We start from the raw sequence: 21,708 nt of genomic DNA, 5'->3' as shown, positions 1-21,708 counted from the left end.
ATGAAGGGTTTAGTTTAACAAGTCCCTTTTACTGAATATGTGCTTGATCCTGGTCATGTTTAATATTTAATGCCAAAATGAGTAAAGACACACAACTATATTATAGCACCAAAAATTTCATATTACTAGATGATACCCCGCGCGTTGCAGCGGGAATTTTAAGCAAATAATTTTTAAGAAAAGTGGCAATTTATATTATATACATGTGATAGCAAATAATGTATTGAAGTGGAAGTTCCATGTATGCATTATTAGTGAATCAAATGGTGATTCAGACACATGCGTATAAATTTTTAGTGTCATAAAAAAACCGTGAGTTGTTACAATCTAGAGCACATCTATATGCAGCACACTTACATATTTCTTGCAATACAAAATAATAAAATGAGTATGTTGCATTACTTGATACTCTGCACATGCATATGCTCATTTTGGCAATCACTAAATTTTCTTCCTAAGTATAGTCTGCAGCTTGAAAGCTTGAATGATAGACACGGTCTCAAAGCCCTCAAATCACCATAAATACTTAGTGTATCAAGTTTGTTCTCCACCTCCAGTTCAATCTAAGTGCTGCTAAAAATAATATTAGGTAGATGCCATATGAAACAAAAAAGAAAAAATGCGACCACCAAGTACGGGAAAAGGGAATCGACACCTCAAACGAAAACTCCCTAAGACTACTTGTGTCTTCTAGCCTTTGAAAAAGGCGTGCATCTTCTAATTTTTGTATATTACTGCTTCTAATATAAAATAACACTTCTACAATAGGTGTCATAGTCATACTATTAGTTCAAAGAGCTATTTTCTGTAACCTATTTGAACAGCTACATGATTTGGTTTATATGAAAGAGATGGCCAATGATTGTAGAAATATAACTAGATAGAGCATGTAAAGATAATGGCTAGCCAATAAGATATTCTAAAACTACAAATGAGAGAAGCATCATTACCCTTCTCAAGACTTCAAAATTTAATAGATAGAAGATATTTTGTCATCCATGTCTTAGCAAGCTTGAATAGAATTGGAGTGGATTCTTGTCAGGTTGATGACCGTGTCCAAGTGCCACCCATGCGTAGCATGATGAGGCAAGAGACATCAATTTGCATATTTAAAAATTCATCAAAGAGCGAACACATTATCACGTCATGTTTGAAGGAGAAAATGAACCATCCGGAAGTGACGTGTGGTGTCATCGATAGATGCAGCGTCACGAGCTTTGACACAAAGAGCAGTGGAAAGAATTAAAATCAATTTTTGCTCTATTATGAAAGAAACAAATACCAGTAAGGATAATAGAGCCCACATAATTGTACGATACATTTAAAAGGGGAATACATATCATACCGCCAAGTAATCGAAGACCAAACAGTAATCCGTGAAGTAATACTTGAAAAATTAGTCCAGTTCAGTTAAGATGACCACAAAGGTATGGTTAAATATGCAACCTAGTAAGCTACCATCGATCCAGCTTGATGAAGATACGACCATCCATCTTTCTTTGTAGTAATCTACAATTCAAGAGAAAAATCTCAGTAGAACAAGCAGATCTTATAAAGCTTTACACTAAAAAAAATACACTTCCGTGATGATACGTATTTGTCATAATAGGTCATATTTTCTGTCATGCATGTACATCCATGACGATTTTATGACCGAATCAAGATAGTCATACCTGTGCTGTCGTAGAAGTGTTCCATGACATTACCAAAATTATCATAACATAAGTGTTCATTTCCATGACGATAAATGCCGCGTCATGGAAGTGCTTTTGTCAAGGGTGACCGACACGTGGCATACACCGTAACGGGTCACCGTTAAGCTATTGGGTCCGGTTTTGGATCCGATAACCCGCTAACAACCACGACCAATGCCGATTTTCCACATGTAAAATTCTCATTGGCCGACGGAACCACGTGTCAGCTCCGCGTTGGCACAGGTGTCACTCATCCAATGAGCGAGATGCGCCTATGATATGTCTACACGTGGACCGGCCCAACAGTGGCCCATTCAGGATAAAAGGCCGGGCCTATCAAAATAAGCGGGCCAGCCCATTAGCCGCCTACTTGAGTCAGGCCCATGTACAAGCATGACCCATACAAGTTACACAGAATTGGCCCATCAAAGGCCCATTCTAGATTTGACAATTTCCAGCCCATCGTCAGTTTTAGCCCATTAACGGCCCGCTACATCTTTGGGCCCAATGGAAGCCCGAACTTCTTTCGGCCTCTTAGCAGCCCATCGTCAGTTCCAGCCCGTTAACGGCCCGGAACGTCTTTCGGCCTTTTCTCGGCCCATTCTGCAGTTGGGCCAATTCTAGCCCGCTGTGACTTTAGGCTTGTCCTCGGCCCATCCGGTAAATGGGCCGACTCCTAGCCCATTTTGTCTCCTGGCCTGTTAACGACCCGCACAAGAGTTGGGCCTTTGACTTTAGGTCCATTAGGGGCCCACGTTCCACAGGGCATCATTCAGCCCAACGCGGCTTTCGGCCTGTTAAAAGCCTAGTTTGCAAATTGGGCCTCCTTTGCCCCATAACACTTTCGGCCTCTTACTGGCCCGTAAAGTAAAAGGGCCGAGACAAAATTGACATCTATTTCGGCCTGCTAGAGGCACGCGGACCATTTCCATTTATACGAGCCAATCGAGCTTTTGGCCTGTTAACGACCCGCTAAGAGCCGTAGTTACGGTGGGCCACATCAGTTGGGATCCACTTAATATTATTTTGCCCAGCCCAATTAAGGCCCGCTTTGACTACACATGTTTGTTCGTTTGTATGGCGTCCAGGAAATGTTTGGGCGTGTTGGCCTCCGTTTCAACAATATAGCATATTCAAGAATTATCCTACTCTATACTATCGCCTCTAAAAACATACACTATACAATAAAAAGACTAAGGCATAGAAACGTATAATAATCCTACACTATACAATAAAGAAATTACAGCCGAATATACCCACTGGGCATTATAGTTCGGCACCAGTGATAATAAAGCGTACACAAACAAGAAATTACATACACTGGACAAATAAAGCTCATACATCATGGACACGCATCAACAGAACTTAGCATTTGAACTATAATCTCTCCAGAAAATAGGATTGGCCGGATTCAGATAGCACAAATTTCAGTCTGAAAAATCTCCAATTTGTTCGTGGTTACCTGAGTGTCTTGTTTCATTTTTTGACTCATGCATCTAATACCTGCATGTCCAGTCTCAACTTGTTGATTGTACGTTGAGAATCTTGTACACGTTATCTTGCCACCTCTAGTTGATGCTCGAGAACATCAGCATATTCCAATTCCAATCCATAATCATTCGGTAACGGCCATGCCACACTGCTCGCAGATCTTTGTGTTGATGTCACTTCATCCAGAAATGTTTCTGTAAGTACACATGACTAGGGCAAAAATATAGTTACAACAGTGAAGCGAGCAAGACAGATTATTTTGTACATGGCAAAACAGGACTAACAATAATGTTACACGTCATGAACCATAAGCAGGTAATATTTTAAAAATTATAAAAATGATAGTCTGTGCAACCTGCATACAGAAATCTCTCTTAGCTCACGAGAGGAGAATGATGTTGGGGCCAAATCCAAAACACAGACAAATTACAAATTTAAACATCATGTTGAGTATAAGTAAGCAAACAGTTGGCCATTTTGTAGCTCAATTAAAGTCTTAGGGAGCATAACGAACAGCAAAGGGATTCATACAAACCTAGTACACCAAGCAAAGTTATGCAATAATTAGCCTACACTAGTAGAAAACTGGGTTTTGGTCACAGGGCAATATTCACATTAGTCCCGGTTCAGTCACGAACCGGGACTAATGTGAGCATTGGTCCCGGTTCGTGCGGCCAGGGGCCTGCCGGGCCTCGTGGGGGCATTGGTCCCGGTTCGTCCGGCCCCTGTGGTCAAGGTTGGTGGGACAAACCGGGACCAATGGGCCTCGCTCCTGGCCCACCACCATTGGTCCCAGTTGGTGGCTTCAACCGGGACCAGAGGCTCACCCTTTAGTCCCGGTTCATACCACAAACCGGGACTAAAGGGTTGGTCCTAGTTGCGGTCAGAGTTTAGTCCCACCTCGCCAACCGAAGGGCGCTCACACGGGTTTATAAGCCCGTCCCTCTCTGCCTTGTTGAGCTCCTCTCAAATTGAAAATAGATGCCCTTATACAGGGAATTTGACCTAAATTCAGAGTAAATTTCTTTGAATTTCATATAAATTTAGGTTGAATTTTCTCTATAGGCGCATCTATGTTCATTTTTTTATAGTAAATAAAATAAATAAACCTTAATAAAATAAATAAAAATAAATAAACCTTAATAAAATAAAATAAAATAAACTATAGTAAATAAAATAAATAAACCTTAATAAAATAAATAAAAATAGCAGCAGTAAAATAAATAAAAATAGCAGCAGTAAAATAAATAAAAATAAAATAAATAAAGTAAAATACATAAGTAATTAGAAACAAAATGGAATAAAATAAATAAGTTTTTGTTGTAAGTAGAAACAAAACAAAATAAATAAAGCAAAAGAGAAAACAAAAAACAGGGAAAAAAATTATGCCACCTACTGGGCCACCACGGCCTGAATACGACTTGAAACCCATCCATGGGCCAGGATTCAGGCCCGCAGAAGGCCCAGTAGGCCCCACAGGCAAAGAGAACGGTTAGGCCCGAAAGCCTGCAGTTGAGAGGAGCTCGAGAGGGTGGGCGCAGCAGCGCTTATAAACCACTCTCGAGCTCTCTCAACTAGCGAGGTGGGACTAAACTTTTGACGCGGGGCAGCACAAGGCCTTTGGTCCCGGTTGGTGCCACCAACCGGGACTAAAGGGGGGCATTGCGTACCGGTTCGTGGCACCAACCGGGACCAATGCCCCCCTTTAGTCCCGGTTGGTGCCACGAACCGGGACCAATGAGTTGCCTATATATACCCCATCGCCACAGCAGAGCACTCCACAGTGCTCTGTTTTTTCTGGCCGGCGAGGGGAGGGCATTTGGGTGCTCTAGCTCACCTCCTATGCACATGAGGTGTTCGATGAAATGTCTGAGCCACACTAGTTAATCTTTCTCCTCTCGAAACTCGACCTCCGAGCTCCATTTTCCCCGAGATTTGTCTAGGTTTAGCGGTCCGTCACGTCCCGTCCCCGTCTTCACCGCCGTCGATCGCCCGCGCCGATCTCGTCGCCAGCACCACCGTGGTGAGCCTCTTGTTCTTATCTTCTTTCTGAAAGAAAAAAATTCTTACTTTAGATAGATACTTGTCTAATTTTGTTACTTTTATTATTCCTTCTTATTACATAGTGCGATGGTTTTGGTATCCGCCCCCGTCGGCCCTCGTCCTGTCTATGATTCGGATGTGGTATATATTATCTTTTTATAACTATTTGGTTCATTTATTGTTTATGACAAATATGCCGACCAACGTGACATAGATTTTATTTATCTAGGAGGTGGTTGAACCGGAAATTCCAACCGACCCTATTGTCGAGAGGTTAAATTTAGTTGAAGAAGAAAACAATTACTTGAAGGAAAAAATAAAAAAATTGAGGAGGAGAAGATGATATTGGAGTTGCATGTTGCGGATGTCGTCGATGATCACAAGATCAAGATGGATGCAATGCGCTTGAAGATTAGAAAGATTAGAAAATATGCCATTCATACCGAGGCTTGGTATCATTATGCCGTTGGATCAATTGTTACCTTGGTTGCGATTATGATCGCATTTGTTTTCGCATTGAAATGTTTTACATAGTTTCAATGTATGGTTTAATTAATTAGATGCTCTGGAGAGCTATATATATGTTGTTAGATGAGAACTATGTATGTACTTTGGTTTTAATGTGATGATGAACTTCTATTAATTTGGTCACTTAATTATCTATTCATGATGTTCTGTAATGGTTTTTGACACACTTAATTATATATAATGCACGCAGATGAACCGGCAATGGATGTACGGTGACAGACACACCTCCGAGTACATTAAGGGCGTGCATGATTTTCTCGAAGTGGCTGAGGCAAACAAGCAGAATGGTTTTATGTGTTGTCCATGCCCTACATGTGGGAATACGAAGTCTTACTCTGACCGGAAAATCCTTCACACCCACCTGCTTTACAAGGGTTTCATGCCACACTATAATGTTTGGACGAGGCACGGAGAAATAGGGGTTATGATGGAAGACGGCGAAGAAGAAGAGGACGATGACAACTATGTGCCCCCTGAATACGGTGATGCTGCAACGGGGGAAGCTGCTGAAGATCAAGAGGAACCAGACGATGTGCCCAATGATGCTGCAAGGGGGGAAGCTGCTGAAGATCAAGAGGAACCAGTGCCCGATGATGATGATCTCCGCCGGGTCATTGTCGATGCAAGGACGCAATGCGAAAGTCAAAAGGAGAAGCTGAAGTTCGATCGCATGTTAGAGGATCACAAAAAAGGGTTGTACCCCAATTGCGAAGATGGCAACACAAAGCTCGGTACCGTACTGGAATTGCTGCAGTGGAAGGCAGAGAATGCTGTGCCTGACAAAGGATTTGAGAAGCTATTGAAAATATTGAAGAAGAAGCTTCCAAAGGATAACGAATTGCCCGACAGTACATACGCAGCAAAGAAGGTCGTATGCCCTCTAGGATTGGAGGTGCAGAAGATACATGCATGCCCTAATGACTGCATCCTCTACCGCGGTGCGTACAAGGATCTGAACGCATGCCCGGTATGCGGTGCATTGCGGTATAAGATCAGACGAGATGACCCTGGTGATGTTGACGGCGAGCCCCCCAGGAAGAGGGTTCCTGCGAAGGTGATGTGGTATGCTCCTATAATACCACGGTTGAAACGTCTGTTCAGAAACGAAGAGCATGCCAAGTTGATGCGATGGCACAGTGAGGACCGTAAGAAAGACGGGAAGTTGAGAGCACCCGCTGACGGGTCGCAGTGGAGAAAAATCGAGAGAAAGTACTGGGCTGAGTTTGCAGCTGACCCAAGGAACGTATGGTTTGGTTTAAGCGCGGATGGCATTAATCCTTTCGGGGAGCAGAGCAGCAATCACAGCACCTGGCCCGTGACTCTATGTATGTATAACCTTCCTCCTTGGATGTGCATGAAGCGGAAGTTCATTATGATGCCAGTTCTCATCCAAGGCCCTAAGCAACCCGGCAACGACATTGATGTGTACCTAAGGCCATTAGTTGAAGAACTTTTACAGCTGTGGAATGGAAACGGTGTACGTACGTGGGATGAGCACAAACAGGAGGAATTTAACCTGCACGCGTTGCTGTTTGTAACCATCAACGATTGGCCCGCTCTCAGTAACCTTTCAGGACAGACAAACAAGGGATACCACGCATGCACGCACTGTTTAGATGACACTGAAAGTATATACCTGGACAAATGCAGGAAGAATGTGTACCTGGGCCATCGTCGATTTCTTCCGACCAACCATCAATGTCGAAAGAAAGGCAAGCATTTCAAAGGCGAGGCAGATCACCGGAAGAAGCCCGCCATGCGTACCGGTGATCACGTACTTGCTATGGTCAATGATTTACACGTAATCTTTGGAAAGGGTCCCGGCGGACTAGCTGTTCCGAATGACGCTGAGGGACACGCACCCATGTGGAAGAAGAAATCTATATTTTGGGACCTACCCTACTGGAAAGAGCTAGAGGTCCGCTCTTCAATCGACGTGATGCACGTGACGAAGAACCTTTGCGTGAACCTGCTAGGCTTCTTGGGCGTGTATGGGAAGACAAAAGATACACCTGAGGCACGGGAGGACCTGCAACGTTTGCACGAAAAAGACGGCATGCCTCCGAAGCAGTATGAAGGTCCTGCCAGCTACGCTCTTACGAAAGAAGAGAAAGAAATCTTCTTTGAATGCCTGCTCAGTATGAAGGTCCCGACTGGCTTCTCGTCGAATATAAAGGGAATAATAAATATGCCAGAGAAAAAGTTCCAGAACCTAAAGTCTCATGACTGCCACGTGATTATGACGCAACTGCTTCCGGTTGCATTGAGGGGGCTTCTACCGGAAAACGTCCGATTAGCCATTGTGAAGCTATGTGCATTCCTCAATGCAATCTCTCAGAAGGTGATCGATCCAGAAATCATACCAAGGCTAAGGAGTGATGTGGCGCAATGTCTTGTCAGTTTCGAGCTGGTGTTCCCACCATCCTTCTTCAATATCATGACGCACGTCCTAGTTCATCTAGTCGACGAGATTGTCATTCTGGGGCCCGTATTTCTACACAATATGTTCCCCTTTGAGAGGTTCATGGGAGTCCTAAAGAAATATGTCCGTAACCGCGCTAGGCCAGAAGGAAGCATCTCCATGGGCCATCAAACAGAGGATGTCATTGGGTTTTGTGTTGACTTCATTCCTGGCCTTAAGAAGATAGGTCTCCCTAAATCGCGGTATGAGGGGAGACTGACTGGAAAAGGCACGCTTGGAGGGGACTCAATAATATGCAGGGACGGATATTCTTGGTCTCAAGCACACTACACAGTTCTACAGAACTCTACCTTGGTGACCCCGTATGTCGATGAACACAAGAACAGTCTGCGCTCCAAACACCCGGAGCAGTGTGACGACTGGATTACATGTGAACACATCAGGACTTTCAGCAGTTGGTTGGAAACACGTCTCAGAGGTGACACCACTGTTTGTGATGAGTTGTACTCGTTGTCCAGGGGACCATCTTCGACTGTATTGACTTACAAAGGATACGAGATAAATGGGAATACATTTTACACGATCGCCCAAGATCAAAAGAGCACCAACCAAAACAGCGGTGTCCGCTTTGATGCAGCAACCGAGAGGGGAAAGGACACATATTATGGTTACATAATGGACATATGGGAACTTGACTACGGACATGATTTTAAGGTCCCTTTGTTTAAGTGCAAATGGGTCAATCTGTCAGGAGGCGGGGTACAGGTAGACCCACAGTACGGAATGACAACAGTGGATCTGAACAATCTTGGGTACACTGACGAACCGTTCGTCCTAGCCAATGATGTGGCACAGGTTATCTATGTGAAGGACATGTCTACCAGACCGAGAAAAAGAAAAGATAAGGAAGCGAATACATCATACGATGAGCCAAAGCGCCACATAGTTCTTTCAGGAAAAAGGGACATTGTGGGAGTGGAGGGCAAGACAGACATGTCTGAAGATTATGAAAAGTTTCATGAAATTCCTCCCTTCAAAGTCAAGGCTGACCCAAGCATCCTGATAAACGATGAAGATTATCCATGGTTACGGCGCAATAAGCAAATGACACAAGCGAAGAAAAAGTGAAGACTTTCTCCCGCAACTATTATGATGATACCATGCCAACTTTGTAACAGACGAGTATGATACCATTGTCCGTTTTGTACACGAAGTGCATCTAGTTTTTGCCGTAACCCTCTCAACTTTCTTGCACATGCTATGTGGATGAAATGATGATACCATGCCAACTTTCAACCTTTTCAGAGTTCATTTGAAATGCTTTTCAATTTTAGGGTCTTATAGCTCAAAATAATTAGTAAATGCATGAAAAATAACAAATGAAGTCAGAAAGGGTTGAAAATTGATGATGTGGCTTTGAATGGTGCATTTTGAACACACAAAAAGTCAGGAGTTCAAATAAGTTTTAAAAAATGAAATCCCTTTGTAACAGACGAGTTTCCGTATGAAATCCTGATACTTCGAAAGAGATTGTCCGTTTTGTACACGAAGTGCATCCAGTTTTTGCCGTAACCCTCTCAACTTTCTTGCACATGCTATGTGGATGAAATGATGATACCATCCCAACTTTCAACCTTTTCAGAGTTCATTTGAAATGCTTTTCAATTTTAGGGTCTTATAGCTCAAAATAATCAGTAAATGCATGAAAAATGGTGCATGAAAAATAACAAATAAAATAAATAAGTAATTAGAAACAAAATAATATAAACTTTAATAAAATATATAAGTAGAAACAAAATAAAATAAACTTTAATAACATAAATAAAATTTATGAAACTAAAATTATCAAAGTATTTTCTGTTCAAAACATTATAAGCAACATCTAGTATTATTGAAACTAAAATTATATAAAATTGATGCAACTAAAATTATCGAAGTATTTTCTGTTCAAAATCATTGAAAGCAAAAATAATTTTCATAAAGAACTTTTTTTGTTAGAAACTTTAATAGCAAAAAGAATTATCATAAAGTAAAATAAATAAGTAATTAGAAACAAAATAAAATAAAATAAATAAGTTTTTTGTTGTAAGTAGAAACAAAACAAAATAAATAAAGCAAAAAAGAAAACAAAAAAACAGGCAAAAAATAAAAATTATGCCACCTACTGGGCCACCACGGCCTGAATACGACTAGAAACCCATCCATGGGCCAGGATTCAGGCCCGCAGAAGGCCCAGTAGGCCCACAGGCATGTACAGAGAGGTTAGGCCCGTAAGCCTGCTTTAGAGAGGAGCTCGACAGCTCAGGCGCACCGCACCTTATAAACAGGTGCGGCTCTCTCTCAGCTAGCGAGGTGGGACTAAACTCCCACCACCACGCCGCTGTGCAAGGCCATTGGTCCCGGTTGGTGGCACGAACCGGGACCAATGCCACCCTTTGGTCCCGGTTCGTGGCACCAACCGGGACCAATGCCCCCCTTTAGTCCCGGTTGGTGCCACCAACCGGGACCAAAGGCCGCCGCTTCCCGCCCTTTGGGCTGCTGAAAAGAGGCCTTTGGTCCCGGTTGGTGGCACCAACCGGGACTAAAGGGGGGCATTGGTCCCGGTTGGTGCCACGAACCGGGACCAATGCTCTCAGTATATAAGAAAGCACTTAGCGTTTTTCAGATTCATCTCTGCAGTTGCCCCCGCCCCGACGACGCCGCCAGGCTGCCCGAGCTCGCCCCGTCGACGCCGTCGCCGCCCTCTGCTGCCTCGTCGACGCGCAGCCGCCCCTTCCCGAGCACGCCGCCGGCGGCCCGCCCCGACCACGCCGCGCGCCCCTGCCCCGACCACGTCGTCGTCGCCCCAGCTGCCCCGACCACGCCGCCGCGCCTCTGCCTCGCCCTGCCCCGACCACGCCGCCGTCGCCTCTGCCCCTGCCCCGACCACGCCGCCGTCGCCTCTGCCCCTGCCCCGACGCGCCGCCGTCGCCTTGGTCAGGGCCGGCACTGCCCCCTTCCTCCCTGTTTTTTCTGCACATTTATATGATGTTTTTTCCTGATTATATGTATATGTATGAGTATATGTATGTGTGTATATCTGTTTATATGTCCTTTTTTAGATCTTTTTTTTGCATTTTTATAAAATGTATATATGTATGTATATATGTTCTCTGTGTATATATATGTTCATGTATATATGCAAAAGATAGATTTTTAGAAAAGTTAGGATTTTTTTCTGTTCATAGATTTTTTTGGTGATATTAATTATTGTAGAATATGCAAATGTTTGTATATTCATATGAACAATGCATTAGGCAAAACCTTTACTTTTTTTCGAAATTTTCTATTTGAACATTTTTTTATGAATGAGAGGAAAAAGGAAAATAAGAAGAGGAAGAAAGGAGAAGAAGAGGAGAAATAAATAAGAAGAGGAAAAAAGAAGAAAAAGAAGAGGAGAAGAAGAAAGGAATAGAAGAGAAGAAGAAAAAATAGAAAAAATTCTATTTTTTCTTCTTCTCTCCTCTATTCCTTTCTTCTTCTCCTCTTTTTTTTTCTTCGATCTTCTCCTCTATTCCTTTCTTCTTCTCCTCTTTTTATTTCTTCTTCGTTTTCTTATGTTTTATCGGGTCTGTCGTCGTCGGTATACCCCTCTCTCGATAACTTCAACACGAGGGGGGGTCGATATACCCCCTCCCCGATAATATTATTTTCCCATGTACGTATGTCGTCGTTGTCGATATAACCCCCTCCCGATAACTTCAACACGTGGGGGGGTCGATATACCCCCTCCCCGATAACATTATTTTCCCATGTATGTATGTCGTCGTTGTCGATATATATAACTCCCTCCCAGATAACTTCGACATGATGGACGGTCGATATTTATACCCCCTCTCGACCGTGATAACTTATACCACGGGAGCACCCCCCGGCCCTCTCGCTCGACCAAAACTCTCGAGGACACCCAAACCCTAGAAAAAAACGATGTCGGTCTCCTACCCCCTCCCGCCGCGCCCCTACCCTTGAAGCGTTGCCGAGGCCACCCCAAACCCGGAATAAGCTAGGTCTACGTTTGCACTAATATATCCACCTGCTGTCATGTTTGTGTAATAATTGCCATGTTGTAATATTTGCAGAAACAATGGAGCACGGACGAGACGAGCAAGCAGAAGAGGTGTTGGGGGACATAATCTTAGCCGGAGGTGATATCTTGTCGTATCTTAACGACAATGATGGTCTGGAAGAACAGGGTGAAGAAGCAGGCTACGGTGATCGAAGAGTGGAGGAGGAAAGACATGATTATGATGGCTCCGGTGACCCAATGCTGGTGCAAGAAGGAGCCCGTGGTGACGGCTCCGGTGACCGAACAGAGTCCGGCCAGGTAAATATATTAGTTAAGCCTGTGCTGACTAGCTAATTGATGCATTCATTGTTTTGGTATGTACACATATTAATTAACACTCGTCTTTCTTCTTTTTTCTAGCCCTCCGGATCGAGCACAACTTCGGTAAAGAGACGAGGCCCGAAGAGAAAGTTGCGCTCGGATGAAAGGTTTGAGATCACAGCAATCGCGCGCGACGGCCAACCGATTGAACCCATCCGGACAAAGGATGCATTTGCTGCTCAGTGCGGGGTTCTAGTTAGGGACAAGATCCCGATCAGCATCCACCAATGGTATAAGCCTAAGAAGGAAGACCCTGAGGTGTCTTATGTCAATGATATGCAGAAAGATGATCTTTGGACTGAGCTGAAGGCAAATTTCACCCTACCGCCAGAGGAGGATCCGGAGAAGCCAGTTAAAGAGCAATTAATCAAGTCTCATGCTCTTAAGAAGATGGCAGACCTATTCAGGAGGTGGAAGAATGAGCTGAAAACGTTTGTCGACAAAGAAGAGACACCAGAATTCATCGGCCGGTATGAGAAGATCAGAGATCACTGGCCCGCATTTGTGGCCCACAAGACATCGGAAAAGAGTAAGAAGATGTCAGCGACAAACAAGAAGAATGCTGCGAAGAAGAAGCTTCACCATCGCACGGGGTCAGGTGGCTACCTCAAAGCCCGGCCTAAGTGGGCCAAGGCTGAGAATGATCTGCTTGAAAAAGGGATCGAACCACAGACAATGAACTGGACAGACCGTTGCCGGACTTGGTTCTTCGGGGCTGGCGGAAACTTGGACCCTGTATCAGGGAGGTGCGTTTGGACGAACGAGCTTTTGAGAATACCAGTCAAGAAGATTCAGCAATATATCGATGCAGCGCAGGAAGGGACGTTCGTTCCAGACAGAGAGAACGACGAGCTCACAATGGCCCTCGGGAATCCTGAGCACCCTGGACGGACACGAGGCACGCCAGGCTCCGTTCCGTGGAAGGCTGGTTTTCCGGACGCAGGCGGTTACAAAAGCCAGGAGAGGAGGAAAAAAATGGAGCAGACCCAAATTCAGAAGCTGCACGAAAGGGTTCAAGCGCTAGAGGAACGAGACGGCAATCGACATGCCGAAACTACCCCCGAAGCTACCCCGCCATCTCAGCGGAGAAGCAGCGTGGCTTCCACCGAGCTGCTTCAGCCGGAGCATGTCTTGACGGCTCCTGCTAGCTACCCCGTGGATGCTATCACGGAGTCTCAACATTGCCACCTTATGGCGCAATGGCAGAACTTCAAAGTCAAGGCGGCTGTTGGCTCTGTTTTACCTCCTGAACCCGGCGCAACCTACCACTGCCGGCCGATTCCAGAAGGATATGCTAGGGTGATGGTGGATGAAATAACGGAGGGATTTGAGGACCTCCAGCTTGACCACCCTACCGGTGAAGGGGAGACTCGGCTGGGTTTAGCTCTGAAGACTCCGTGCCTATGGCGGAAGGAGCTCATTAACCTTCCGAACTGGACGCCTCCGGCGAGTAAGGGCACTCCGCCGCCGCCTCCTCCTCCGGCGAGTGATCAGGGCACTCAGCCTCCTTCTCCGGCGCGTGGCGGCACTCCGCCTCCTCCCCCTCCTCCGGCGAGTGATCAGGGCACTCAGCCTCCTTCTCCGGCGCGTGGCGGCACTCCGCCTCCTTCTCCGCCTGCGCCGGCGTGCCAGAGCAGCCAGCCTCCTCCTTCTCCGCCTCGTCAGCAAGGGCGGAAGAGACCCGCCGCCGCTCCGGCTGCTCCGGCGCGTCGTAGTCCTTCTCCTCCGCCTCGTAAGCAAGGAAAGAAGACAGCCGCAGCCGCTCCGTCTGCTCTGCCGGCGTCTAGCAGTACAGCTGCCAGAGGCGGGAGGCAATACAGATTCGGTCCTTCTCTGAAGACTCCAGAGAAGTTACCATACGAGAGGACCGAGGAGGAGAACGCGAAGATCGTGCGAGCCGAAGTGAAGAACTTCTTTGAAGGGGTGAAAGCAAAGAAACATCCACCTCCGGAGGAGAAGGTAGATCCGGTGAAAGCGAAGCGCACTCTGGATGCCCTGACAAAACCACCAAAGTCTCCGCCGAAAGGCAACTATGAGCGCATTATTGCAAAGACATTTGTCGAAGCGGAGCGGTCGGGAAGTACTGTCAGTGATCAAAGGTTAAAAGAACGACGAGCTGGGAAAAAAATTGCCCAGCTCGGCGAACAAGCGAACCAATCGTGCCCCCCGCTCAAGGTGTCTAAAGACATCGTCGCTAATGATCCGAGGATGGTGGCCGGTTATAGCAATCTTGGAGATTACCTGCCCGACGATGTACATTATGAAATCATGGAGGTGGACGAACACAAATACCATTACGGGAAGCCTCTCGTCAAAGATGAAAGATCTCTAACAACGATGATGCGAAGATTACATGATTGGTACATGAAAACCTGCAGAGAGTCTGATGGGATGAATACTTTGACGCTGAGAGTTAAACCGGAGCATGACCTCGTTGGAATTGAACTGCTGAATGTTCCATTTGAGGAGTTCTTCCAGTTTTTCAATCAAAAGGCCCTCGATAAATCAACGATCACTTGCTACTGTCTGTAAGTAGTACTACTTCTGTCATTAAGTCTCTCTATATAGGTCAGCTCTTTCATTGCATGTATTTATAATTATCCTCACTATATTATGCAGATTGAAGATCGCCGAATTGAAGAAAAGACAAATCGGTGATATTGGGTTCATTAACACAAATCTCATAGATGCATATACGGTTGAAAAACATGCCAAAGAAGCCGAGGCCAACTTGCTACGATCGTTGGTATTAAATCAAAACAAAGATATAATACTCTTTCCTTACAACTTCAAGTGAGTGTTACTGTCTTGTGCATATTCGGTTTCCCTTATTAGTCCAGGTTATGGTAATGTAATTGATGACTTATGCATGCATGCGCAGCTTCCACTATATTCTCCTAGAGATTAAGCTTGAGCAGGGAGTAGTAACCGTCTTAGACTCGAGACGAAAAGATCCCCAGGACTATGCGGACATGACTCAAATGCTCGAGAAGTAAGTTAAATCGATCATTATCCACCATATCAGCAACTTTGTTCATTTCCTGATATCAAGTAATTGTTTTCTTTGTCTGGCAGGGTTTGGAGAAAATTCACCACAAAAGCTCCGGGACTGCCGAAGAAGCTGCAATTTAGACACCCGAAAGTAAGTACTATAGTAGCATGTTCCGCACATCTCCTAGTGATTCAAGCGCTAGTTTCATCAATACCATTTAGCATGCTTGCTTATCAGTTAGATTGACCTCTATTTCTTGTAAAGTGGTTGTGGCAGGAACAAGGGAATGATTTCTGTGGATACTACGTTTGCGAGTCTATCCGCCACACGACCTGTGAGCGGGGCTACTCTGACGAACAATATGAAGTGCGTAAGCAATAATATTCACAATTTTATTTTATTACCATCATTTGTGTCGAGTTTCATTTATTCATATATATATGTATTGACCCCCTTCTTCAAATTAGATGTTTCGGATGCGGGATGAACTCCTAGCAGAAGATCGTATGCGAGCAATTCAAGAGGAATTGGCGGCATTCTTCCTTGACCACGTGATCGCTGAAAACGGAGAATACTATGTGGACCCTGTGTTCTTACAATTTAATTAGGAGATTATATTGTAAGAGATAATTATTGTATATATGTAGCCGGTAGTGTCAGATAGATATACGAGAACTTGTTGTTCGACCAATCTCTCGGAGAAGGAGAGGTGGTCGATATCACTTCTCTCTGTATGCATATGTTCATGACGATCTTCTGTTTCCTTCATTTGCTTACTAGCTAGCGTGTCTAGTCCTCTCCATACGTATATAGTACGTAGCGTCGACCAAGCACGGAGATAAGAGAGGACACTTCTCTCTATTAATTAGCTAGCTAACACAATATATGAAACACCTAAATTAACCCCCCAAAACCCCCAACCCCCCCCCCTTCAAAAAAAACAAAAACCCCAGCCCCTGAAATGCTGACGCGTGGATGCCTATTGGTCCCGGTTGGTGACACCAACCGGGACAAAAGGCCCTGCCTATTGGTCCCGGTTGGTGGCACCAACCGGGACCAAAGGCCCCCCTGCCTGGGCTGGCAGCAGCGGCCACGTGGAGGACCTTCTGTCCCGGTTCGTGTAAGAACCGGGACTAAAGGGTTAGGGCTTTAGTAACGACCCTTTAGTCCCGGTTCGAAAACCAGGACAAAAGGCCCTTACCAACCGGGGTAAAAGCCCCTTTTTCTACTAGTGCTAGTATAAACTAGATTGTGAGCCTCATGTAGTAATAGTTGGTTAATAAACTTCAAAGCTTCAAGCACACTTCGCTAGAGTAATTAAATGGTAAGGTCTTTAATTATGTCAACTAATAGTTATACAAGTAGCCAGCATCAGGCATTGTTTGGGCATCTCATTAACTAAGGACAAATAAAGCAATTGAAAAGAGCAAATTAACTATGCCTGAAACAAACAAGGAATTGAACTGTTGAGTTGGATACAGTGACTTACCTTAACTAGTTGAACAGGCTCAGCGCTGCTCCTACTTCTCTTGCAAGGCTCCTTCCTAACATCTTGTACTTGGAAATCCTCAATCTTATCTTCATTGCACCCCCTCTGCAAGATGACACAAACTAGTTACTCGTCTCCTTAGAAGATAAATATGCATACTTTCCAGTCTGTGAACAACACAAAAGGATGAGATTATAATAAAACAACACCACATAATGAAACATGCCACATCTCTTGCACTTGCACATAATGAAATGAGCATTTACTATGTGTGCACTATGTAAAAACTAGGCATACCTTCGAACTAGATCTACAGGTACTCTTGGAGAGCCTATTTTAGTGTACAGCCAAACCTTTATGTCACCTATGAGTTAGACAAGCTCCCACTACAACAACCCTTAGTGTTTAAATCGTTTTGGTGCCCGGACATGAATAGTAAACTGTAAAAATAAAAAAATTATTTTCTTGTGATGCAAGATGCTCAGATGTGTGGTATTCGTACAAAATTTCATGAAGTTGGACATTCGAGGAGCTTGCACATGCACATCTTGCTTGCAAAAAAAGATATTTTTTCTATTTTTAATCACTGTACTATCTTCAGTTGCCTTCCTAATCAAAGAATGACAACACTTATCTATTTTGTACTTGATTTTCCTTTTTATGGCATGTACTTATGTATTTTTGTTTCATGGGGAATATGTACTTAACTAAAAAAATTAACACAGTACAGACACAGACACTCATATATACGTGCATATACTCATCCCTATGAACACGTATACGTAAATCTTATCCATGTGAGCATCTCTGAGAGACTAAGCCGGCATATCATCTTGAGATTGACAAAGTCATCAAAGGCGCCTCGTAATCAAGGGGAACGTCTCCTCCCACAAACGCGCATCGCCGGAAATTCTGAAAAAAATCCAAGAATAAATGCGAGCACCAGTATATGAACCTTGCCATCATTCCATCACAGGTTTGTTCACATGTACTTAATTATCTTGTAAACATCTTTTGCATAAGAAATTAGTCGGCGTGCGAATATCCAAAGTAATCACGAACATTAATGCTTGACATCCATTTAGTCAATCGCCACGATCATATGCAGATTGTGTGACACTGGTTTAATGTCTGATTGCTATTTCCGCTCACCACAAAATCAATTCTTACAAAACAGCCAAAGGTAGTTGCAAAGTTCATTGATCTTAAACCGTGGGTTCCAAGAGTTTATTACTCTATCCAAATGTTCGCTGCTAGAACTATTAGTCTGATTCACATCCTCGGGGGCTAGCTAGCTACAACGTGCTCGCTATAGCGAGAGCGATGGAGCACCCCTGCGTGAACTCGTAGTCCTCGGCGGCCACCGGCGGCCTGACGCCCAGCTCCCGGAACCCTTCCTCGCACGCGTCGGGGTTCTCCATCGCGGCGTTGAGGTTCGCCTCCGCGTCCTGCAAATGACCCGACTTGATGGCCTTCGCCACCGCGTTGAGCAGGTGCAGTGTGCTCGTGTACAGCGCGTGACAGTGGGAGAGGCGCCTGGCGATCTTCCTGTCCGTCTCCGAGGCCTTGAGAGCGTTGATGCGGTTGCGGGTGTTCGCCGCCTCTGCTCGGACGATCTTCGCGGCGATGACGACGAGGCCGCGCTTGTCCGCGGTGGCGCTGGCACTGAAGGCCCGGAAGAACCTGATGCAGGAGTCGTAGCTGATGTCCTCGTTGCTTGCGCCCAAGGACTTGCACGCGTCGTCTAGGGTGGAAGCACTTGACGAGACGAGGAGTGAGAGGAGGACTAGGCAGGAGAGAGCCTCACAAGCACCCATGGTTTGTGGCATGCACGATTGTCTTGACTTGATGAGTAGTATATCTGATGTTTATGATGCTGATAACAAATCATATCCAGATAGTGCTTATATAGCCGTCATTGTAGATACAAAAATATACTTGATGAGCATATATCAATATCAATCTTGGGCGGAAAACTTAATGTCCGTTTAATTCTTTTTTCTTCTTACAAAAATAATTAAATGAATATTATTTTTTTGACAGTAATAAATAAACAAAATCAATCTATAACGGACATGGGGATTGCGGGTGGTGCAAACAGGGACTTTTTATTTAGAATAAATTAATTCATTTTGGCAATGCAGACGTGGACTAGAGGCCGGGAGCTCCTATAGGGCGCCTTAAGCGCCGGCTCACCTTTTTGGCACACACGCGCCCCCGCTTATGGGCCAGCCGAATAGGAAGACAAGTGCTCGAATGGTGTTCTGGTTCGCTCTATCATGTTGACAGGTCACAGTTTACTATTTGACCAGACAACGCTTGCTTTAAAAAAAGAAAAAAAATCGATTTTTTCAGAACAGATGCATTCCGAAGCCTTCCGGTTATATCACGCAACCTCGTCGGTGCGAGCTGCTGGCAGCAGCCATCAGATCTGAAGAAAAAACTCTCATGAAGAGCCTTGAATGGCTACCGTAATGCGACGCTCGAGTGGCTGGGCGGTGCCACCACGACCAGGACAAAAATCTCCCCTCGCATCGATCGGACGAACCACTTGCGGCCAAGTGAGAAGCATCGGCCAACCGATCTAGGTCCCAAGGCGCCACTACCTTTGGTCTAATCTCTGCCAGCGGCAACAGCGGCGAGCGTCTTGGATCGCCTGGGGCGCAGTGCACCAAAGAACGCAGATGACCCTTATCACCGACGCTGCCGTGCTCAACGTACTGGACAACCGGAGTAGCCGGAAGAAGCTTCGCTCCAAACCTGCACGACTTTGACCGCAGGCTGCTGGAGGCCGATGTTTGGTCATCTCTGTTGAACATGTGTACACGTCCGTAGGTCTGGGTTTTGGATGCAGTACCTGTAGTGTCTGTCTCCCTCTGTATGTACGTGTATCTTAGGAGACACGATACCGGTCGCACCCCTTGTACCTATATATATGTGCCTAGTGCATGATCAATGAGATATCGATGCACCAAATCATTCTCTACATGGTATCTATCGCAAGTCGATCCTCTCCCGCTTCCGCCTAACCTAGCGCCGCCGCCTCGGGCCGTTGCCGCCGCCATCTGCAGCCCCCGTGCCGCGCCTCTCTTTCCCGCGCCGCGCCCCCTGCTGCGCCGCCTCCCCCCACTGCGCCGCCTCTCCCGCCGCGCCGCTCCCTCCCCAAATCCTAGCCGCCACCCACTCCTCTCACCACCACGCCGCCGCCATGTCTTCCACCGCCTCCACCTACTCCAACCCCTTCGCCGGGCCGGACCCCGCTGACATCCACGACATCAACATCCACGACCGCGTCCCCGTCGTCCTCGATGCCACCGACGCCACGTACTTCGCGTGGAAGACGTAATTCTCGCTGCTCTTGCGCGAGAACAATCTCGTGGATCATGTTGACGGCACCGTCGACTCCCGCGCCATGGTGGGCGACTCCGAGTGGACCGTGATCGACGCCACGCTCATCCGGTGGTTCTTCACCACCATCTCGAAGGACTTGTTTCATACGGTCGTGAGCGATGGTGATGACACCCGTGCCGTGTGGGTCAAGCTCAACGACCTCTTCACCGACAACAAGCTTCAACGCTGCATTTTTTTGCAGCAGGAATTTTTTGACTGTCATCAGGATGATCAGTCTATCGATGACTACTGCCGCCGTCGGAAGACGTTGGCGGATGAGCTCCGTGACATCGGCGCCAAGGTTTGATGATGACCTCCTCCTCAGCATGCTCACCGCCGGCCTCAACGAGGACTTCGGTAACGCCGCCTCCAACCTCTCCCTCATACCGGAGCCCTCCTTTCCCAAGTTTGTGGCATACTTGCGGTTGAAGGAGCGCCGGATGAAGGGGGTCAAGAAGCGTGTGCAGCACCACGCCCTCACCGCTGGCACCTCGCGTGGCGCCCCACCACCGGCCGCCCCGCCCGCGCCTGCTCCCCGCCACCAGCCGCCGCCCCCCGCGCCTCCGGGGTTTTCCCCCTACCGCCCACGCACCCCACCCCTCCCGCTGCCCCCAGCAGCCGCAGCCGGGTGGCGGGCGCCGCGGCAACCGCCGCAGGGGCGGGCGCAAACAGGCGCAAGGGGGGGGGGGCCTCGTCAGCAGCAGCAGGCCACCCCACCCTAGACTTATGGCACCAACCCGTGGACGGGCGTCGTACACGCGTACTCGATGTCGGTCCCTCGGGCTCCCGCTCCGGGCATCCTTGGGCCTCGTCCGGCGAGCCACCAGGCGCTCTTCACCACGCAGAACGCCGCCCCCTACAGCGGCTACGGCGCCGCGCCCGCGCCCGCCCCTACCTATGACACTATAAAAAAATACACTTCCGTGATGATACGTGTTTGTCACAGTAGGTCACGTTTTCTGTCATGCATGTACATCCATGACAAATATATGAGAGAATCAAGATAGTCATACCTGTGCTGTCGTAGAAGTGTTCCATGACATTACGAAAATTATCATCACGGAAGTGTCCACTTCCATGACGATAAACCGCGCGTCATAGAAGTGCTTTCGTCAAGGGTGACAGACACATGGCATCGACCGTAACGGCTCGCCGTTAAGCTATCGGGTCCGATTTTGGATCCGATAACCCGTTAATAGACCGGACCAATGGGGATTTTCCATGTGTAAAATT

General features: G+C 46.3%; 1 protein-coding gene across 1 annotated transcript; it reads right to left on the bottom strand.

Annotated features, from left to right (window-relative positions):
• Nucleotides 1–16,967: 16,967 nt before the first annotated feature.
• LOC123049984 (pectinesterase inhibitor 12-like) lies at nt 16,968–18,902 on the bottom strand. The gene is made up of 4 exons (XM_044472834.1): nt 18,418–18,902; nt 17,383–17,416; nt 17,086–17,190; nt 16,968–16,994 (listed from the first exon to the last, which is right to left on the bottom strand). The coding sequence occupies exons 1-4, from the start codon at nt 18,900–18,902 to the stop codon at nt 16,968–16,970; spliced, it is 651 nt and encodes a 216-aa protein (XP_044328769.1).
• Nucleotides 18,903–21,708: the final 2,806 nt, after the last annotated feature.

Source organism: Triticum aestivum, chromosome 2D (genome assembly GCF_018294505.1).
Source record: "Triticum aestivum cultivar Chinese Spring chromosome 2D, IWGSC CS RefSeq v2.1, whole genome shotgun sequence".
NCBI classification, from domain to species: Eukaryota; Viridiplantae; Streptophyta; class Magnoliopsida; order Poales; family Poaceae; genus Triticum; species Triticum aestivum.
The sequence above is the reverse complement of the archived record's forward strand: the minus strand, read 5'-3'. Positions and strand labels throughout refer to the sequence as shown.

Excerpts from the sequence above, each read along its gene's own strand:
- LOC123049984 (XM_044472834.1), bottom strand. The coding sequence starts at position 18,902 with ATGGGTGCTTGTGAGGCTCTCTCCTGCCTAGTCCTCCTCTCACTCCTC. Across the intron at positions 17,417-18,417 it reads GACTACGAGTTCACGCAGGG|GCTCTCCAAGAGTACCTGTA; the intron begins GTGCTCCATCGC and ends ACACTAAAATAG. Across the intron at positions 17,191-17,382 it reads CCTGTAGATCTAGTTCGAAG|AGGGGGTGCAATGAAGATAA; the intron begins GTATGCCTAGTT and ends GTCATCTTGCAG.